The sequence below is a fragment of the Lissotriton vulgaris genome, chromosome 5 (assembly GCF_964263255.1).
Source record: "Lissotriton vulgaris chromosome 5, aLisVul1.2, whole genome shotgun sequence".
NCBI lineage: Eukaryota > Metazoa > Chordata > Amphibia > Caudata > Salamandridae > Lissotriton > Lissotriton vulgaris.
In genome coordinates this window covers 1,122,922,945-1,122,941,261 of record NC_141693.1, presented here as the reverse complement: position 1 = coordinate 1,122,941,261, position 18,317 = coordinate 1,122,922,945, and the positions used below count along the sequence as shown (strand labels likewise).

General features: G+C 45.5%; 1 protein-coding gene across 1 annotated transcript in view; it reads left to right on the top strand.

Moving 5' to 3' along the window:
• The window catches only part of LOC147712075 (guanylate cyclase 2G-like), a 427,466-nt gene that overhangs the window by 341,707 nt on the left and 67,442 nt on the right, over nucleotides 1-18,317 (top strand). The window contains exon 15 of the mRNA XM_086919591.1: nucleotides 1,369-1,509. Within this exon, the coding sequence (XP_086775717.1) occupies nucleotides 1,369-1,509 (141 nt within the window). The remainder of the gene's footprint in view (nucleotides 1-1,368; nucleotides 1,510-18,317) is intronic.

The window sequence follows — 18,317 nt, the reverse complement described above, 5'->3', positions numbered from 1 at the left end:
GCTAGCATTGTGTGGGGAAAACCCAGACCCATTCAGGACCCTCAAACCAGACGGTCAATCCACAAGCAGGCCAAGGCTCACTCCTCCCCTCACATCAGCATGCTAAACACTCCATTCACCACCGGGGCAGACACTCCCAGACTCTTGGAGCCAGGCTCACCAGCCAGCCTCAGCCAATCACACGCCAGACACAAATTACACAAATATGCCAACTTCTAAAAGTGGCACTTCTCCACTAGACACAATCATGCCGCATATACCATTGCGCAGCATTCAATCTCACGAGTTTGCACATACCAAACTCGACCCTGCACTCCCCACACATCAGGAACTACCATGGGCATACATATTCCCCATTCATTCCTAAGGGAGGGCAGGTCACTCACCACACATACACAGAGAGCTCAAGCACTTTACACTGTACCACAGTGAAAAAGTGCGCAGAGGCCTAAAATCACCACCACCAGGTTCCAAAAACAGGCTAGGAAAAAGCAAAAAGTCTCGGGTGAACCTGCCAAAAGGGCCGGGTCCAACACCTGTGAATTTGGACTATGCCACTTTAATCCTATGTGTGGAAAGCACTTACCAGGTATAGTAGAGCCTTACCAAGCATGAGACGGGGAACAGATATGTTGGGGTGGAAAATTCTATTTGATAGAGACAGCAGCCTAATTCCTTTGGGTGTAGCTTTGGAAGTGTTGGAGAAATGTTTGGGGAAGACCAAGGGCTGCCATCTTTGTTGAGGAGTTTGGGATATCTGTAACAGTACATGAACTTTCAGAGACAGAAATGGTGTCACACTGTGGTAAGCCCTAGGTAGGAAAACTTTAGTTTGATTACCTTAGTGTAAGAAATAGGATTTCTGGCTGAGGGAGGGGGGGCTTACTCAAGCCGCAACCACAATCCTGGTCAGGGTAAGGCACAAGCAAACACAAAATTGACCTGTGTTCAACCCTCTGGTAGCTTGGCACAGAGGAGTTAGGCTTAACTTAGAGGCAATGTGTAAAGTTGTTCTGCAGTACTTCAAACAGTAATAAAGTGATAATATAACACAAGAGAAATCCCACACCGGTTTAGACCAATAAAGTATATTTTAATAAATAATTCAAGACTGAAATGACAAAAATCCATTCAGTAGAAATGGAGATATGCAAGTTTAAAGATGTAAGGGAAAATAGCACCAAGAAGAATAAAGCACCAACTGTGGTTGTTTGGTTGCACCAGACTGATGCATTATTTCTATTTGCTCATTCAGAGCCGTATTATTTACCCCACTAGCCTATTTAATGTACCATTATGATACATTGCATTTTACATTAGTCATGTCAGTCCAATATTTTGTAAATCTGTCACTAATCTCTTCGCTAGTCATGTCAGTATTTTGGACAACTTGGTGAACAAGCTGGAAAAGTATGCTAATCATTTGGAGGAGGTAGTGGAAGACCGGACTACACAACTAGTAGCAGAGAAAAAAAAGACAGATAAACTCCTATCAACAATGCTTCCAAGGTAAGAGAGGTGTTTATATTCATTATGCAATTTCCTACTTGCATCAGAAGAAAAGGCAGTCTGCTCCTAGCAGCCATGAAACCATTCTACATGAAATAAAATTGTTTATAAACATTATGTAATGTTCCATGTATATTGGGTTAGGGGTAGCGTAGGAATTGGTACTGTCCCATTGTCTTCACAATTCCAGCAACGTAAGTGTGGTCCAGCCAATCACAAAACTGTCCAATGATACTCTGCCAATTCCAGCGAGAAAAGATGATCACTTTTCTTATTGTGTTTAGATGAACTCGGTCACCATCAAACACATCTAAGGGAACATTGTAATGTCTGTCAACGGGACCTTCTAATCTACATATTGCAAACTCTTCCGCATTTTGAGGTTCATAATGGAAATAGTTTGATGTGTGTACTTAAGGAGTGAAGATCTTCTAAAAGTATGGTCATAATGTCAGAGCGTCTTTGGATTTCTTCACTGCTCTGCATTCTCACACTAACTCTCACCTTTCTCAAATCCTTACTATTGTCATCCCTGTATATTTATCTGTTTTTTTTCGGTAATACCCCTAGTACAACTTTAAACCACTTCAGAGTGCCATGACTTACATTGACGTGTGCTGACGTGCGAAGGGTTAGTATGTTCAATGGTTTTGGATAGCACACATAAGTTTGGATCCATGATCGGCATGGTTGGTGAGGGTAACAGTGGAGTAGTTAAGATGTAGGTGGGTATAGTTTAATGTCTTTTGTACAAAGCTAGTCTGGATCTTCTGTGTCAGTTGGTTGCTGTGTCTAGGGGTCTGATATTTTTCAACAAATACTGTGGGCCTCATTAGGATAGCGGGCGGAAAATCACCCGACCGCCATGGAGGCGGAAAACAACCGCCCGCCAGGACCGCTAATAAACCGGCGGCCAAATTAGTATTAACCACCACAAAAGACTGACCGCGGCGGTAGCGGCCCTACCAAAACCGCCCAACGCGGGCGGTAAAGTCTAAAATACCTACCGCGGCGGTCGGAAAAGCAGCGGAAAAGCAACAACTCGCTGAATGGAAAGCGGAGACACTGCCCGGGAAATTAGGATATCCCCGAGGGTCGAGCGGTCGGAACCGCTGTTCCGGCCCGCTGCGGTCGCACACAGGAGTGAATGGGAGAGATAGCTGAAGAGCGGCAGCATAGCCACCGCAGAGGACTAAACATGAAAAACATGGCGGATGATTCAAAAACACTGCAGTGATGCCAAACATTGCACAAATCAAAGTAGCCATCCCCCCCCCAAAAAAAACACATACAAATAAAAATAAATAATGCAAATAAAAATATAAAAGCACAGGACTAGTTCCACAACACAACTGACAGCCAAATTCCACTTGGACACACCCACACAGCTGAGTATAAAACCACACCCTTCATTGACCACAATCCTTTGCAACACCCCAGAAGAGAAGGCCATACACCACATCTGACAGGAGAGGCAAAAGAGCACAGCACACTCACACATCCACCACCACTATCAATACCACCATCACACCAGCACCAACAATCCCCCAGCACACAACACACCTCACACACCAACACCACAACCCCCACCCACACACCTGCACCCACAAACACTTCAACAACCACACACCTTGACATCACAGAAAATGCCCAAATTCACAGAGAGTGAGCTGAAAGTCATGGTCAATGAGATAGTGAGAGTAGAGCCACAACTGTTTGGTAGCCTGGTCCAACAGACACCATTAGCCACAAGGACACAAATGTGGGAAAGGATAGTCCAAAGGGTCAATGCTGTAGGGACCACCCCAAGATCCAAGAAGGAGATCATGAAGCGGTGGCATGATCTCAAGAGGGTGGTCGAAGAGGAGCAAGAACTGGCATCTGGCGAACGTGACTGGCAGTGTCCCACCCATCCCACCGAAAAAAATCACACCATGGGAGGAGAAGGTGCTTGCCATACTGCATCCTGAGAGTCTCATAGGAGTAGCCGGGGGAACAGAGGCTGGTAAGTACAAACAAACGGCAACCAACACACTGAGAAGTATACCCTTGCACAACCCAAACCCCATTACACTGTCCACCCTCACCCAACAGGTAGCTAGCCATCTTGCATAGGAGGTCTGTATGGGGGAGGGAGGTCTGTACAACAACTCACACCATACCCCCTCTACCACAGCCTACCAAGATGTATACCCCCCCCCCCCCAACACCACCAAGAAGCATGTGTCAGCCATTGCACTGTTCAACAAACAGACTTACAGGTAGGGAGCCATCTTGTATTGGAACACTGTTTGGGGGTGGGAGGCCTGTATCACCACTCCCAGCATGCCCCCTGTCCCACACTCCAGCAGTATTGAGGCCTCCCCCACCCAGGAGCATGTGTCAGCCATCGTACTGTTCAACAAACAGACTTACAGGTAGGTAGCCATCTTATATTGGAGCACTATTTGGGGGTGGGAGGCCTGTATCACTACTCCAGGGAAGACATGGCTTGGCAGTTCGGGCTGGACTGTTCCCATGAGGCACAGGGTCAGACTGATTTGCATATAGCCATGTCTGAACTGGGGTGGCAGAGTGGGCTAAAGAACGGTGATGGATTAAACCCAGATCTTTTGACTGGGTGTGAGTGTTTGATTGATTCAGATGCTCCGTCCATCACCACCCCCCTTTTGTACCGCTTTTGGCCGCCATAAGTGTGGCAGGGTATGCTCAGACGTGAGTCCCTTGCTCACTTTGCCACTGGATTCAAGCAAGCCGGGCTGAAGACGGCTGGAATGCCAGAAACCGGTCCTCGGAAGCTTGTTTCCGGTCCAGGGAAGACATGGCTTGGCAGTTCGGGCTGGACTGTTCCCATGAGGCACAGGGTCAGACTGATTTGCATATAGCCATGTCTGAACTGGGGTGGCAGAGTGGGCTAAAGAACGGTGATGGATTAAACCCAGATCTTTTGACTGGGTGTGAGTGTTTGATTGATTCAGATGCTCCGTCCATCACCACCCCCCTTTTGTACCACTTTTGGCCGCCATAAGTGTGGCAGGGTATGCTCAGACGTGAGTCCCTTGCTCACTTTGCCACTGGATTCAAGCAAGCCGGGCTGAAGGCGGCTGGAATGCCAGAAACCGGTCCTCGGAAGCTTGTTTCCGGTCCAGGGAAGACATGGCTTGGCAGTTCGGGCTGGACTGTTACCATGAGGCACAGGGATTTGCATATAGCCATGTCTGAACTGGGGTGGCAGAGTGGGCTAAAGAACGGTGATGGATTAAACCCAGATCTTTTGACTGGGTGTGAGTGTTTGATTGATTCAGATGCTTTGTCCATCACCACCCCCCCTTTGTACCGTATCACTACTCCCAGCATGCCTCCTGTCCCACACTCCAGCAGCATGGAGGCCTCCCCCACCCAGGAGCATATGTCAGCCATTGCACTGTTCAACAAACAGACTTACAGGTAGGTAGCCATCTTGTATTGGAGGACTGTTTGGGGGTGGGAGGCCTGTATCACTACTCCCAGCATGCCCCCTGTCCCACACTCCAGCAGCATGGAGGCCTCCCCCACCCAGGAGCATGTGTCAGCCATCACAGTATTCTCCCCCAGCTTACAGGTAGGTAGCCATCTTGTATTGGAGCACTGTTTGGGGGTGGGAGGCCTGTATCACTACTCCCAGCATGCCTCCTGTCCCACACTCCAGCAGCATGGAGGCTTCCCCCACCCAGGAGCATGAGTCAGCCATCGCATTATTCTCCCTCAAGTAACAGGTAGGTAGCCATCTTGTATTGGAGCACTGTTTGGGGGTGGGAGGACTGTATCACCACTCCCAGCATGCCCCCGTCCCACACTCCAGGAGCATGGAGTCCTCCCCCACCCAGGAGCATGTGTCAGCCATCGCACTGTTCAACAAACAGACTTACAGGTAGGTAGCCATCTTGTATTGAAGCACTGTTCGGTGGTGGGAGGCCTGTATCACCACTCCCAGCATGCCCCCTGTCCTACACTCCAGCAGCATGGAGGCCTCCCCCACCCAGGAGCATGTGTCAGCCATCGCCCTGTTCAACAAACAGACTTACAGGTAGGTAGCCATCTTGTATAAGAGCACTGTTTGGGGTTGGGAGGCCTGTATCACTACTCCCACCATGCCACCTGTCCCACACTCCAGCAGTATGGAGGCCTCCCCCACCCAGGAGCATGTGTCAGTCATCGCACTGTTCTCCCTCAGCTAACAAGTAGGTACCCATCTTAACTCTTCCCGATGTGTGTGTGTGAGACCTGCATCCTTACACACAGCAACAATTTTATGCAATGCATTGATACCTGACATGTATGAGTAAATGATGTTCCTCTGCACCATGAAATTAAACACAGTGTTGCCATCAATAATTCTAGTGGAGACTTCATAATTGTGTAGTGTACAGACAGTCAATGAAACGCAGATGATACATTACTTGCACAGTGCACAACACTGACCATTCCCCATCTAATCCACAGGTGAAGAAGAACTCACTGCTGAGGACCAGAACATCGACCAGCAGAGCCAGTCTCCACCCCCGGTACATGGACTCTCAGATGTTGATTCCCAGGACAGTTTGGACGATGAGCTTCAGCCCGGCCCATCTGGTTTGCCACAGACTCAGAGGTCCCAGGAACCCATCCTCCCCACCACCACGTCTGCTGCACCAACAACAGCACAGCAGACCCCTGCAGTCACGGCCTCTGCCTCCACCACCGCCACCACTACCACCACCACCACCACCACCAGTACCACCAGTACCTCCTGCAGCACCCCCTGTCCCAGGGGATGACCAGGCCACACCAGCAACTGTGGAGGGCAGGGAGAGTGTGCGTGGACCCAGAGTGGTGAGGCAACAGGTCCATCACAGCAGGGCAGGTGGGAGGGACAGGGTCACCACCAGACCTCGGGAGGAGTGGACACCATCCCTGGATCACTTCACCAGAGTTGTGGAGGCATACCAAGAGGTCCAGGGACAAAGTAGCTGTTCTGATGAACTATTAAGGGAGCTCATCCTGCTGATGAGGTCCATCGATAACCACCTTGGACAGATGGTGAACCTCATGGGCCAGCAAGTGGCGTTGCAGAGGGACAGGCCTGTGTCCCAAACAGCACCACAGCCCCTCCTGTTGTGCCGCAGGAAGACAGTGCACCATCCTCCCCCTGCGCCAACAGAGAGGGACGAGTCCCCTGACGCCTCTGGCCAGTCAACAGACCCCCCACCGCCAAAAAGTTCAAGGGGGCATCCAAAGAAGAGCCTGGGAGTCTCCGGAGGCAAAGCACCTGCCACACGCCAGTCATGGAGCCAGCCCTGATGGCAACCCTCTTCCCCACTGCATTGACTGTTTGGACTGTCTTTCCCCATATTTCCTTGGCAATGGCACTTGTCTGTTGGACTGAGTCACCACATCCATGTGGTGTATACTCTTGCATCTCATCGACCATTACTGTCAACTCACTGCTCATTCCCCACCTTCATGTAAATATTCACGCACAAATCACATGTCCACTTTACAAATAAAATACCTGAGGCACCAGATTTTGTGCAGTATCTTTTTTAGTTCAACATTTTCATTGCTGACAATGTCCATGATGTGTCCAAATGATGTACTGTATGTAGGGCAGAATTATTCTGAAGCACCTAGGGAGACACAACAGAACCACAGTCACTGGTGTCATTGTGGCATCACAGACAGAACACTACACAAAACATACACAAGACACTACTGGCATACAAGACAATGGGCTGCAGGTGTGAACAAATAAAGGCCAGCATACGTCCCCATATGGAACCTCAATGTCACATTAACCACACACAGGTGACTGTACGTGTGCCTGTCTGTAACATCTGCACATAGCCATTCACAGCAACATAAACCACACCAGACAATATACACGTCGTATGTCGTCACCCATCTTCAAGTGAAGTAGCGGTCGATGAGCTGTTGACGCAGGTCAACTCCTTCCTCCTCTCCACTGTCCTCATCACTGGTCCTTGAGCAGGTGGTGGCCTTGGTTCCTCACCATCGTCCAGGAGCAGGGTGATTCCCTTGTGGATGGCCAGGTTGTGCAGCATACAGCATGCCACAAAGATCTTGCATACCTTCCCAGGCGAGTATGCCAGTGCACCTCCTGTCCTGTCAAGGCAGCGGAATCTTGACTTCAGCACGCCAAAAGTCTGCTCGATTACACGTCGGGTCCTGCCATGGGCATCATTGTACCGGATGTCGGCCGGGCTCCTGGAATTCCTTAGCGGGCTCAACAGACATGGCAAATTGGGATATGCAGTCACCTGTGAATGACAAACACCCATTGCAATGTTGCACAGCCAGAGTGCAGCAGGTAACACACAGCACGCAACATCAGTAGACATACTCACCCACAATCCAAGCACGCTCGGGATGTAGGTTTTCCATCATCCGGGGCACCATGCTGTTCCTCATGATGTACGAATCATGTGCATAGCCACAAAATCTTGCACACACATGGGAAATGGTCATGTCCGCAAGGCACACCACCTGCACAGTGATAGAATGATAATGCTTACGGTTTCTATAAATGTGCTCTGTTGCCTGTGTTGGCACCAGACCTACATGGGTGCAAGGGATGGCACTAACAACATGTGGGATGCGCCCAAGGGGATAGAAGTCACCCTTCACACCGACCAATTCTGCTCCCCTAGGAAAATGAATGTAGTGATTCCTATGGAGCATTATGGCTGCAAGAACATCCCTCAGCAACTAGCTGAACATGGGCTGCGACATCCCTCCAGCGCTAGTCACGGTCTCCTGGAAGGAACCAGTTGCAAAAATGTGGAGGGCTGCCATCACCTTGAATGTGGGTGGGAATGCAGTTGGATAGTGACGGCGAGGCTGCAGGTGGGGCTCCAAAAGATCACACAGGATCTTCAGTGTTGGTCTGTCCAGGTGGAATTTCCAAATTATTGCAACATTCTCCATGTCCTCCAGCACTGTCAGGTGATGTAGGAGATTTGGCCTCCTCCTAGTTGAGATGTAAATTAGAAAAGGTCAGTGACAACCATCATGAGATGGCCACATCACTTTCCATCAAAGATGTCATGGAAATACAAAGACTGCCTGAGAGATGCATAGCACACCAGGTTACATGGGTGGCCTTTTGATACACACAGAGGGCACACCTCTCCACTAACAATACACGAGTGCAACAAACACATTGGTGAATGGGAATGCACACATACTGGACCATACATGTCACATGTGCACGCCAGGTGCTGTGACATCCGTTAATGTGTCTGAAACTACCATGACTGTATCATACCCATCTGCTGTACCTGTCACACCTCAATGCATCATGTAAAGTCTGCACACATCCATCCACACATTCATCACAGTAGCAAGAAAACTTACAGTTGTGTGCATGAGCTGATGTGAAAGTACCATTCTGGTACGAAACCATACAGTGACACAAGCCTTGTCAAGGTCAGCACTGACCCACAACACATTGATTTCTTCAACATCATTGACACCAGCTCAAGAGTATCAAGCATCATCAACCATCGAATGCATAACTAAAATGTCAGGGACCACAGACCAAAGTGTGTCACACAGAAAGTGCGTCCACCTGTGGATGACATGGAAGAATGGCATTGTATGTACAAGGATGTGCCCTTCACCATCTTGCTGCTGGGTACTGATACAGTGTTCACAATGGACATGGCCATTGAAAGTTACGAAAATGGCGGTAACTACTGCCTGGCCCCAGCAGTGTGACACCAGCACCACCTCCTTCACAAGTGCGGTATTCATTGGCATGGAGACATGTGTAGATGGCGGTGGGCATGCTCCGCCCAATGAATCGCGGTAGCTACCGCCTGACCCCGGCGGTGTGACACCAGCACTACCCCCTTCACAAGTGCGGTAGCCATTGGCAAGGAGACATGTGTAGATGGCGGTGGGCATGCTCCGCCACCGTGGAGGCTGTCATTGTATGCTTTTGAATGATGCACCATCGCGGTAGCGCACCCCGGGCACCCAGGATGTGTCACCGCCATGGAGCATTGCCTACAGCCAATGGCAGCAATGATCGCAGTGGCATGATGCAGATTTGAAAATCGCGGAAGGTGTGCACCACCACCGCGGAGGCCGTCATTAGATGCTTTTGAATGATGCACCATCACGGTAGCGCACCCCTGGCACCCGCGGTGCGTCACTGCCATGGAGCATTGCCTACAGCCAATGGCAGCGACGATCACGGTGGCATGATGCAGATTTGAAAATCGCGGAAGGTGTGCACTGCCACCGCAGAGGCAGTCATTGGATGCTTTTGAAAGAGGCAGACCTGGACAACCAATTGTAGCAGCTTTTCAGCTTCCAAATGACCCCAGGGGGCTATAAATCTGAGGGAGTGAGCCTCACATTTCCACTGCTCTCAGAGCCTGCTGCCTGGGACCCTCTCCTGCTGCTGCCTGAAGAGCCTGCTGCCTGGGACCCCTCACCACTCACTTCCACCACAGGTGTTCCATGTCCACAGGGATGGCAAGGACAGAGAAGATCCGTGCCAGTCCATTAACAAGTGAGGAGCTGGAGATCCTTGTGGACGAGGTGCTGGCACAGTACCCAAGGCTGTTTGGTGGTCCCAATGTAGTGGTAAGTCTCCATGATGGTAGCTTTAGGGCAGGGGGGTGTCAGACGTGTAGTTGTGCAGCTGCAGTATATGCCTGAGGGTACGGGGTTGTGTACGACACCGACAGACAAGCTGTATCCAGGGCGAGGGAGTGTGTATGTGTCCCAATGTCACTCTTTTCGATGCCTGTACTTGTGTGTGTGAGTGGGGTGTGTTACATTGTCAGCCATACACAGCCAACAGGTTTTAGCCATGTAGGTGCCAGGACAGTAATTGCTTGTGTGAATGTTTCAGTGTGCCCCTGTAGTCTGAGTCAGTGTGACCCACAGAGTAGGTTCAGTGGCTGCCCACCCAAACGATAAAACATCACCAGACTCACATGCTCCTGTTCCTTCACTCTGAATAGTAGATATGTCCCATCTGTGCCCTGTATAATTTCAGACTTACTGGAAGTGTAGGGTAGAGCACCGCTTTTTCTACTGAAGATTTTTCGATGTTTTCGTGCCTCCGGGGCTCTCTCCCCGTCTGGAGAGATATTATTACAACCTCCGATAGCAGCTGTACCTGGTTGGGTATAGCTGACCCCCCGGGCACCGATGTGTGCTGAATCAGCTCTAAGTTTGCCTGTTATTCACCTACTAAATTGTTCTTAACGTGTATTTCAAAATAAATCAATTATTCCTTTGGTTCTGAACATTTCATTTATTCCTCATGAAATTGTTTTCTTTTTCAAAACATTATTTCCGTTATTTCACATCAAAATCCAATGCATTTCGGCAGTATGGTCTGCCTTCATCAGGGAAATAATAGATCTACAAATTAAAAAAATACACATTTACAATTTTGCATGCTGTATTATATATTACATCATTCTTCTACTTAACTCTTTGAATTTTGCTCTAATTTCATCTTAACTTCATTAGCGGACTTTCTATTCCGAATCTATGAGAACCTCTGCTTTCTATTGGGGCTTATCAAGTGTATAGCTGAGTCTCACTCCACTTACTAAGTCAATTGCATACACTAAGCTCTGTTACTAACCGTAGTTAACTACCATCTGTAGAGCGGGTTTCACAATAGAAGCTACAAGCCTCGCGTTACGCGCTGGCAATGGTGTTTTCTAAACGCGTACCCGTGTAACCAGAGTTATGCGCTAGTTGTTATTACTTCGAATATGGGGGAGGGTAATGCTCGTATTCTGCGCACTTTGAACTATCTAAGTTAGGTACGGCTCGGCTTACCACGGTGTTTCTGTTCCTCGCGCCATTCCTCAACGGACTGGTTCTGCTTCCTTTCGGTGTTACGCCCCTTGCGCCTGCGCATTATTGAGTTCTCGCTGACCCGTTTTTTTGGATGTTCAATATCACGCTAACTTTATTGTTCTGTTCTAGGGGATCTGTGCCAGGGCACGTTACTACTATGTATATTGGCTGCTAATGCGCTTGCACAATGTTAATGAAAACTAATGAGGTTATGTACATTGGTTATTACTATGACTATTATGTGGTTACCGGTTAACTACAAAGTTTATAAATAGCAAAGAAACTCAGTCCTTTCATTGAGTCCTCCGGGCTTTAAACTTCCCAGGTTGTAAATCCAGTAGTTCTCTTGTTTTAGCAATTTATTTTTGTTTATGGAACCTTCCATTCTGGGCAGTGTTTCCAGTACACATACCCGTAGTTGGCTGACGTTATGTTGCATCTGTGTGAAATGTTCTGCCACACTCGTTTTTTTAGATTTGAGTCTAATTGTGCTTTTGTGTTCGTTTATGCGAACTTTCAATTTACGTTCAGTGTGGCCTACGTAAACGTCTCCACAGGGGCATTTGATCATGTAAATTAAGTTGCTTGAGTCACATGTTGCATTCACTTTTAATGATATAGGAAAGCCCTTTTGTGGATGTGTTATGCTTGATCCTTTGATGATGTTGTTACATGTGTTGCAATTATAACATGGGATAGTGCCTCGGAATGTGGTGGCAATGTGACTTTCATCCTGTGGTTTTAAGAAGTCTGCTAAGTTTTTTGCGCGAGTGTGTGCAAAAATTGGTTCCTCTGAGAAAATTCCTTTAAAGTCTGGTTCCATTGAGAGCATTGGCCAATGCTTCTTGATGATTTGTTTAAACTGGGTACTAACTGTTGAAAATTTGCTCACACATGTGATGCGGTTGCTAGGTGTAGGAGTTTTCCGAACTAATAACTCTTGTCTGGATTTCTGTTGGGCTCGTGTCAGTGCCGTTTGGGTGATTTCCGGAGGGTACCCTCTTTCAATGAATCTTTGTTTCATTTCATTCATTTGTTCTCTGCATTTTGGGGCCTCTGAGACCACTCTCCTTACCCTTAGCATCTGGGAATACGGGAGATGTTTTTTGAGAGCTGGGGGATGGTGACTGTTGTATAACAACAGGTTGTTCCTGTCTGTCTGTTTGCGGTATAGGTTCGTGGAAAATGTATCCGCTTCTTTGGTTATTTCAACATCAAGATATTGGATTGTGAATTCTTGGATGTTCCATGTGAATCCAATTTGGTCTATTTTCGAATCCATTGTTTGTAATTGTTGTTCCAGTTGATTATGTGGGCCCTTCCATATCAAAAAGATGTCATCTATGAATCTTACATACATGACTATGTTGTTGGTCCAAATTGTGTCTTGGAATACATAAGCTTCCTCGAATGCTGCCATGAACAAATTTGCATATGCCGGAGCGGCGCAATTTCCCATTGAAGTTCCACTCTGTTGCATGAACCATTTCTTGTTTTGTTCAAAATAACTGTGTTGTAGCGTGAACTGCATTAATTCTAAAAGAAATATTTGTAGATCTTGAGGGTAATCACTTTCTAGGAGGGCGCTTTCAATAGCTTCCAAGCCTTGTTGATGTGGTATCGAGGTGCATAGGGCTTTGACATCGACTGTGACCATGATCATATTTTCTTCAGGTTGGATGTGAGATAATTTTAAGAGAAAGTCAGTGGTGTCTTTTAAATAAGATCTGGTTTTCAGGACTAGTGGTTGTAGGTATCTATCCAAATACTTCCCCACTGGTTCATGGATGCTTTGTTTGGTGGACACAATTGGTCTGCATGGGGGTTTCCATAGGTCTTTGTGGACTTTAGGAACTAAATACATTGTTGGAGTTCTTTGATGTTCCTGTGTTAGATATTTGAGTGTTTTTTCCGTAATCGTCCCTTGGTCATGAGCTTTCTGAACTATACTCTGTAAAACTTTTTTGATTTCTGTTGTGGGGTTTGTTTCAATTTCCATGTATAAGTTCAGGTCTCTGAGATGTTCGGACATGGTTTCTTGATAGTACGTTTTGTTGAGGATAATTGTGGCACCTCCCTTATCTGCCTTTTGGCATATGATCTTTTGATTCCCAGCTATCGATTTGAGGATTCCAAATTCTTTTTTGGTGATGTTCATTCTATGTGGTTTTTGTTTGGTGTTTAGTTGTTTAAGGTCTTTACTGCACAGTTGTTCGTATAGGTCTATTGTTTTGTGGCTTATGGGGGGCATGTAAGTGCTTCTGATTTTTAGTCCTCTTAATTCATCCGTTTCCATTGTAGGCTGTTTTTCCACAATATTTTCAAAAATATGTCTGAGACGCAATTTTCTGGTGAGTTTGAATAGACTTACTTCCAACTCTAAGGTATTAGTGTGGGCTGTTGGAACAAAAGATAATCCTTTTTGTAGAGTCGCTATTTGGATTTTGCTGAAGGTATAATCTGATATGTTCAACACTAAGCTTTGCTGGTCTGTTGTTGTTTCTTCTTCTCTTTCTTGGTTAATGTAGACCGAGTCTGTGGTTGGTTGGATCCTGTTTCTTTTTCTGCGTCCCCTCCGGAGTCTTCTGTTTCTATCCGACCTTCCTCTAAAAAAGGTACCGCTGTTGATGTAGTTGCTTGTTCTGTTGGTTGTGCTGTTTTTTGTGGTTTCCTTTTTGTTAGAATCGTGCTTTCGCTATCTGTAGAAGAAGTATCAGTATGAGAAGTATACCCTTTGGATTGTCTTTTTCTTGCATATACTTCTGCCCATGTATAGACCTCTTGTAATTTGTAATCCAAAGTGTCTCGCTTATACTTGCGTAGTTTGCGCTCATTAATTTCTTGGGTGTGTTTTATAAGTTGAGTATTTATGTCTTCTAATGTAGCTGTTAGTTCTTCCGGTGTGCTTAATTTGGAAATTTCTGTTTTGGTTTGTTCTATTTCAAGTGTTAGTTCTTCTAATATTAGAGCCAGTTCTTCTATGATCAATAGGATGAGATCTAGGCTGCATTTATTTAAAATAGCGAACCATTTTTCTGTGAAATTTTTGGAATTTTTACACAAACTGGGTTTGAGAGCAATCCTGAGGCCTCTCGGTATTCTCTGGGCTTTATGGTATTTGATCATAGTGGATGCGTGCATTCTCTGGTTGATCTCCTTGCGAGTTAGATATAGTAAATGTCTTATTTGTTGTTCTTTGTTTTTTGAATAAACGGGTTCTTTGCTTTATTTATGCAATACGAGGACATCACAGCCTCCACAGACAGGAGGGCAGAAACTTTCGCATACGCGACAGATGCAAGTGAAAAAATGTATTCATTGATACAACCATCAAGCAAAGAACCCGTTTATTCAAAAAACAAAGAACAACAAATAAGACATTTACTATATCTAACTCGCAAGGAGATCAACCAGAGAATGCACGCATCCACTATGATCAAATACCATAAAGCCCAGAGAATACCGAGAGGCCTCAGGATTGCTCTCAAACCCAGTTTGTGTAAAAATTCCAAAAATGTCACAGAAAAATGGTTCGCTATTTTAAATAAATGCAGCCTAGATCTCATCCTATTGATCATAGAAGAACTGGCTCTAATATTAGAAGAACTAACACTTGAAATAGAACAAACCAAAACAGAAATTTCCAAATTAAGCACACCGGAAGAACTAACAGCTACATTAGAAGACATAAATACTCAACTTATAAAACACACCCAAGAAATTAATGAGCGCAAACTACGCAAGTATAAGCGAGACACTTTGGATTACAAATTACAAGAGGTCTATACATGGGCAGAAGTATATGCAAGAAAAAGACAATCCAAAGGGTATACTTCTCATACTGATACTTCTTCTACAGATAGCGAAAGCACGATTCTAACAAAAAGGAAACCACAAAAAACAGCACAACCAACAGAACAAGCAACTACATCAACAGCGGTACCTTTTTTAGAGGAAGGTCGGATAGAAACAGAAGACTCCGGAGGGGACGCAGAAAAAGAAACAGGATCCAACCAACCACAGACTCGGTCTACATTAACCAAGAAAGAGAAGAAGAAACAACAACAGACCAGCAAAGCTTAGTGTTGAACATATCAGATTATACCTTCAGCAAAATCCAAATAGCGACTCTACAAAAAGGATTATCTTTTGTTCCAACAGCCCACACTAATACCTTAGAGTTGGAAGTAAGTCTATTCAAACTCACCAGAAAATTGCGTCTCAGACATTTTTTTGAAAATATTGTGGAAAAACAGCCTACAATGGAAACGGATGAATTAAGAGGACTAAAAATCAGAAGCACTTACATGCCCCCCATAAGCCACAAAACAATAGACCTATACGAACAACTGTGCAGTAAAGACCTTAAACAACTAAACACCAAACAAAAACCACATAGAATGAACATCACCAAAAAAGAATTTGGAATCCTCAAATCGATAGCTGGGAATCAAAAGATCATATGCCAAAAGGCAGATAAGGGAGGTGCCACAGTTATCCTCAACAAAACGTACTATCAAGAAACCATGTCCGAACATCTCAGAGACCTGAACTCATACATGGAAATTGAAACAAACCCCACAACAGAAATCAAAAAAGTTTTACAGAGTATAGTTCAGAAAGCTCATGACCAAGGGACGATTACGGAAAAAACACTCAAATATCTAACACAGGAACATCAAAGAACTCCAACAATGTATTTAGTTCCTAAAGTCCACAAAGACCTATGGAAACCCCCATGCAGACCAATTGTGTCCACCAAACAAAGCATCCATGAACCAGTGGGGAAGTATTTGGATAGATACCTACAACCACTAGTCCTGAAAACCAGATCTTATTTAAAAGACACCACTGACTTTCTCTTAAAATTATCTCACATCCAACCTGAAGAAAATATGATCATGGTCACAGTCGATGTCAAAGCCCTATACACCTCGATACCACATCAACAAGGCTTGGAAGCTATTGAAAGCGCCCTCCTAGAAAGTGATTACCCTCAAGATCTACAAATATTTCTTTTAGAATTAATGCAGTTCACGCTACAACACAGTTATTTTGAACAAAACAAGAAATGGTTCATGCAACAGAGTGGAACTTCAATGGGAAATTGCGCCGCTCCGGCATATGCAAATTTGTTCATGGCAGCATTCGAGGAAGCTTATGTATTCCAAGACACAATTTGGACCAACAACATAGTCATGTATGTAAGATTCATAGATGACATCTTTTTGATATGGAAGGGCCCACATAATCAACTGGAACAACAATTACAAACAATGGATTCGAAAATAGACCAAATTGGATTCACATGGAACATCCAAGAATTCACAATCCAATATCTTGATGTTGAAATAACCAAAGAAGCGGATAAATTTTCCACGAACCTATACCGCAAACAGACAGACAGGAACAACCTGTTGTTATACAACAGTCACCATCCCCCAGCTCTCAAAAAACATCTCCCGTATTCCCAGATGCTAAGGGTAAGGAGAGTGGTCTCAGAGGCCCCAAAATGCAGAGAACAAATGAATGAAATGAAACAAAGATTCATTGAAAGAGGGTACCCTCCGGAAATCACCCAAACGGCACTGACACGAGCCCAACAGAAATCCAGACAAGAGTTATTAGTTCGGAAAACTCCTACACCTAGCAACCGCATCACATGTGTGAGCAAATTTTCAACAGTTAGTACCCAGTTTAAACAAATCATCAAGAAGCATTGGCCAATGCTCTCAATGGAACCAGACTTTAAAGGAATTTTCTCAGAGGAACCAATTTTTGCACACACTCGCGCAAAAAACTTAGCAGACTTCTTAAAACCACAGGATGAAAGTCACATTGCCACCACATTCCGAGGCACTATCCCATGTTATAATTGCAACACATGTAACAACATCATCAAAGGAACAAGCATAACACATCCACAAAAGGGCTTCCCTATATCATTAAAAGTGAATGCAACATGTGACTCAAGCAACTTAATTCACATGATCAAATGCCCCTGTGGAGACGTTTACGTAGGCCACACTGAACGTAAATTGAAAGTTCGCATAAACGAACACAAAAGCACAATTAGACTCAAATCTAAAAAAACGAGTGTGGCAGAACATTTCACACAGATGCAACATAACGTCAGCCAACTACGGGTATGTGTACTAGAAACACTGCCCAGAATGGAAGGTTCCATAAACAAAAATAAATTGCTAAAACAAGAGAACTACTGGATTTACAACCTGGGAAGTTTAAAGCCCGGAGGACTCAATGAAAGGACTGAGTTTCTTTGCTATTTATAAACTTTGTAGTTAACCGGTAACCACATAATAGTCATAGTAATAACCAATGTACATAACCTCATTAGTTTTCATTAACATTGTGCAAGCGCATTAGCAGCCAATATACATAGTAGTAACGTGCCCTGGCACAGATCCCCTAGAACAGAACAATAAAGTTAGCGTGATATTGAACATCCAAAAAAACGGGTCAGCGAGAACTCAATAATGCGCAGGCGCAAGGGGCGTAACACCGAAAGGAAGCAGAACCAGTCCGTTGAGGAATGGCGCGAGGAACAGAAACGCCGTGGTAAGCCGAGCCGTACCTAACTTAGATAGTTCAAAGTGCGCAGAATACGAGCATTACCCTCCCCCATATTCGAAGTAATAACAAGCGCATAACTCTGGTTACACGCGTACGCGTTTAGAAAACACCATTGCCAGCGCGTAACGCGAGGCTTGTAGCTTCTATTGTGAAACCCGCTCTACAGATGGTAGTTAACTACGGTTAGTAACAGAGCTTAGTGTATGCAATTGACTTAGTAAGTGGAGTGAGACTCAGCTATACACTTGATAAGCCCCAATAGAAAGCAGAGGTTCTCATAGATTCGGAATAGAAAGTCCGCTAATGAAGTTAAGATGAAATTAGAGCAAAATTCAAAGAGTTAA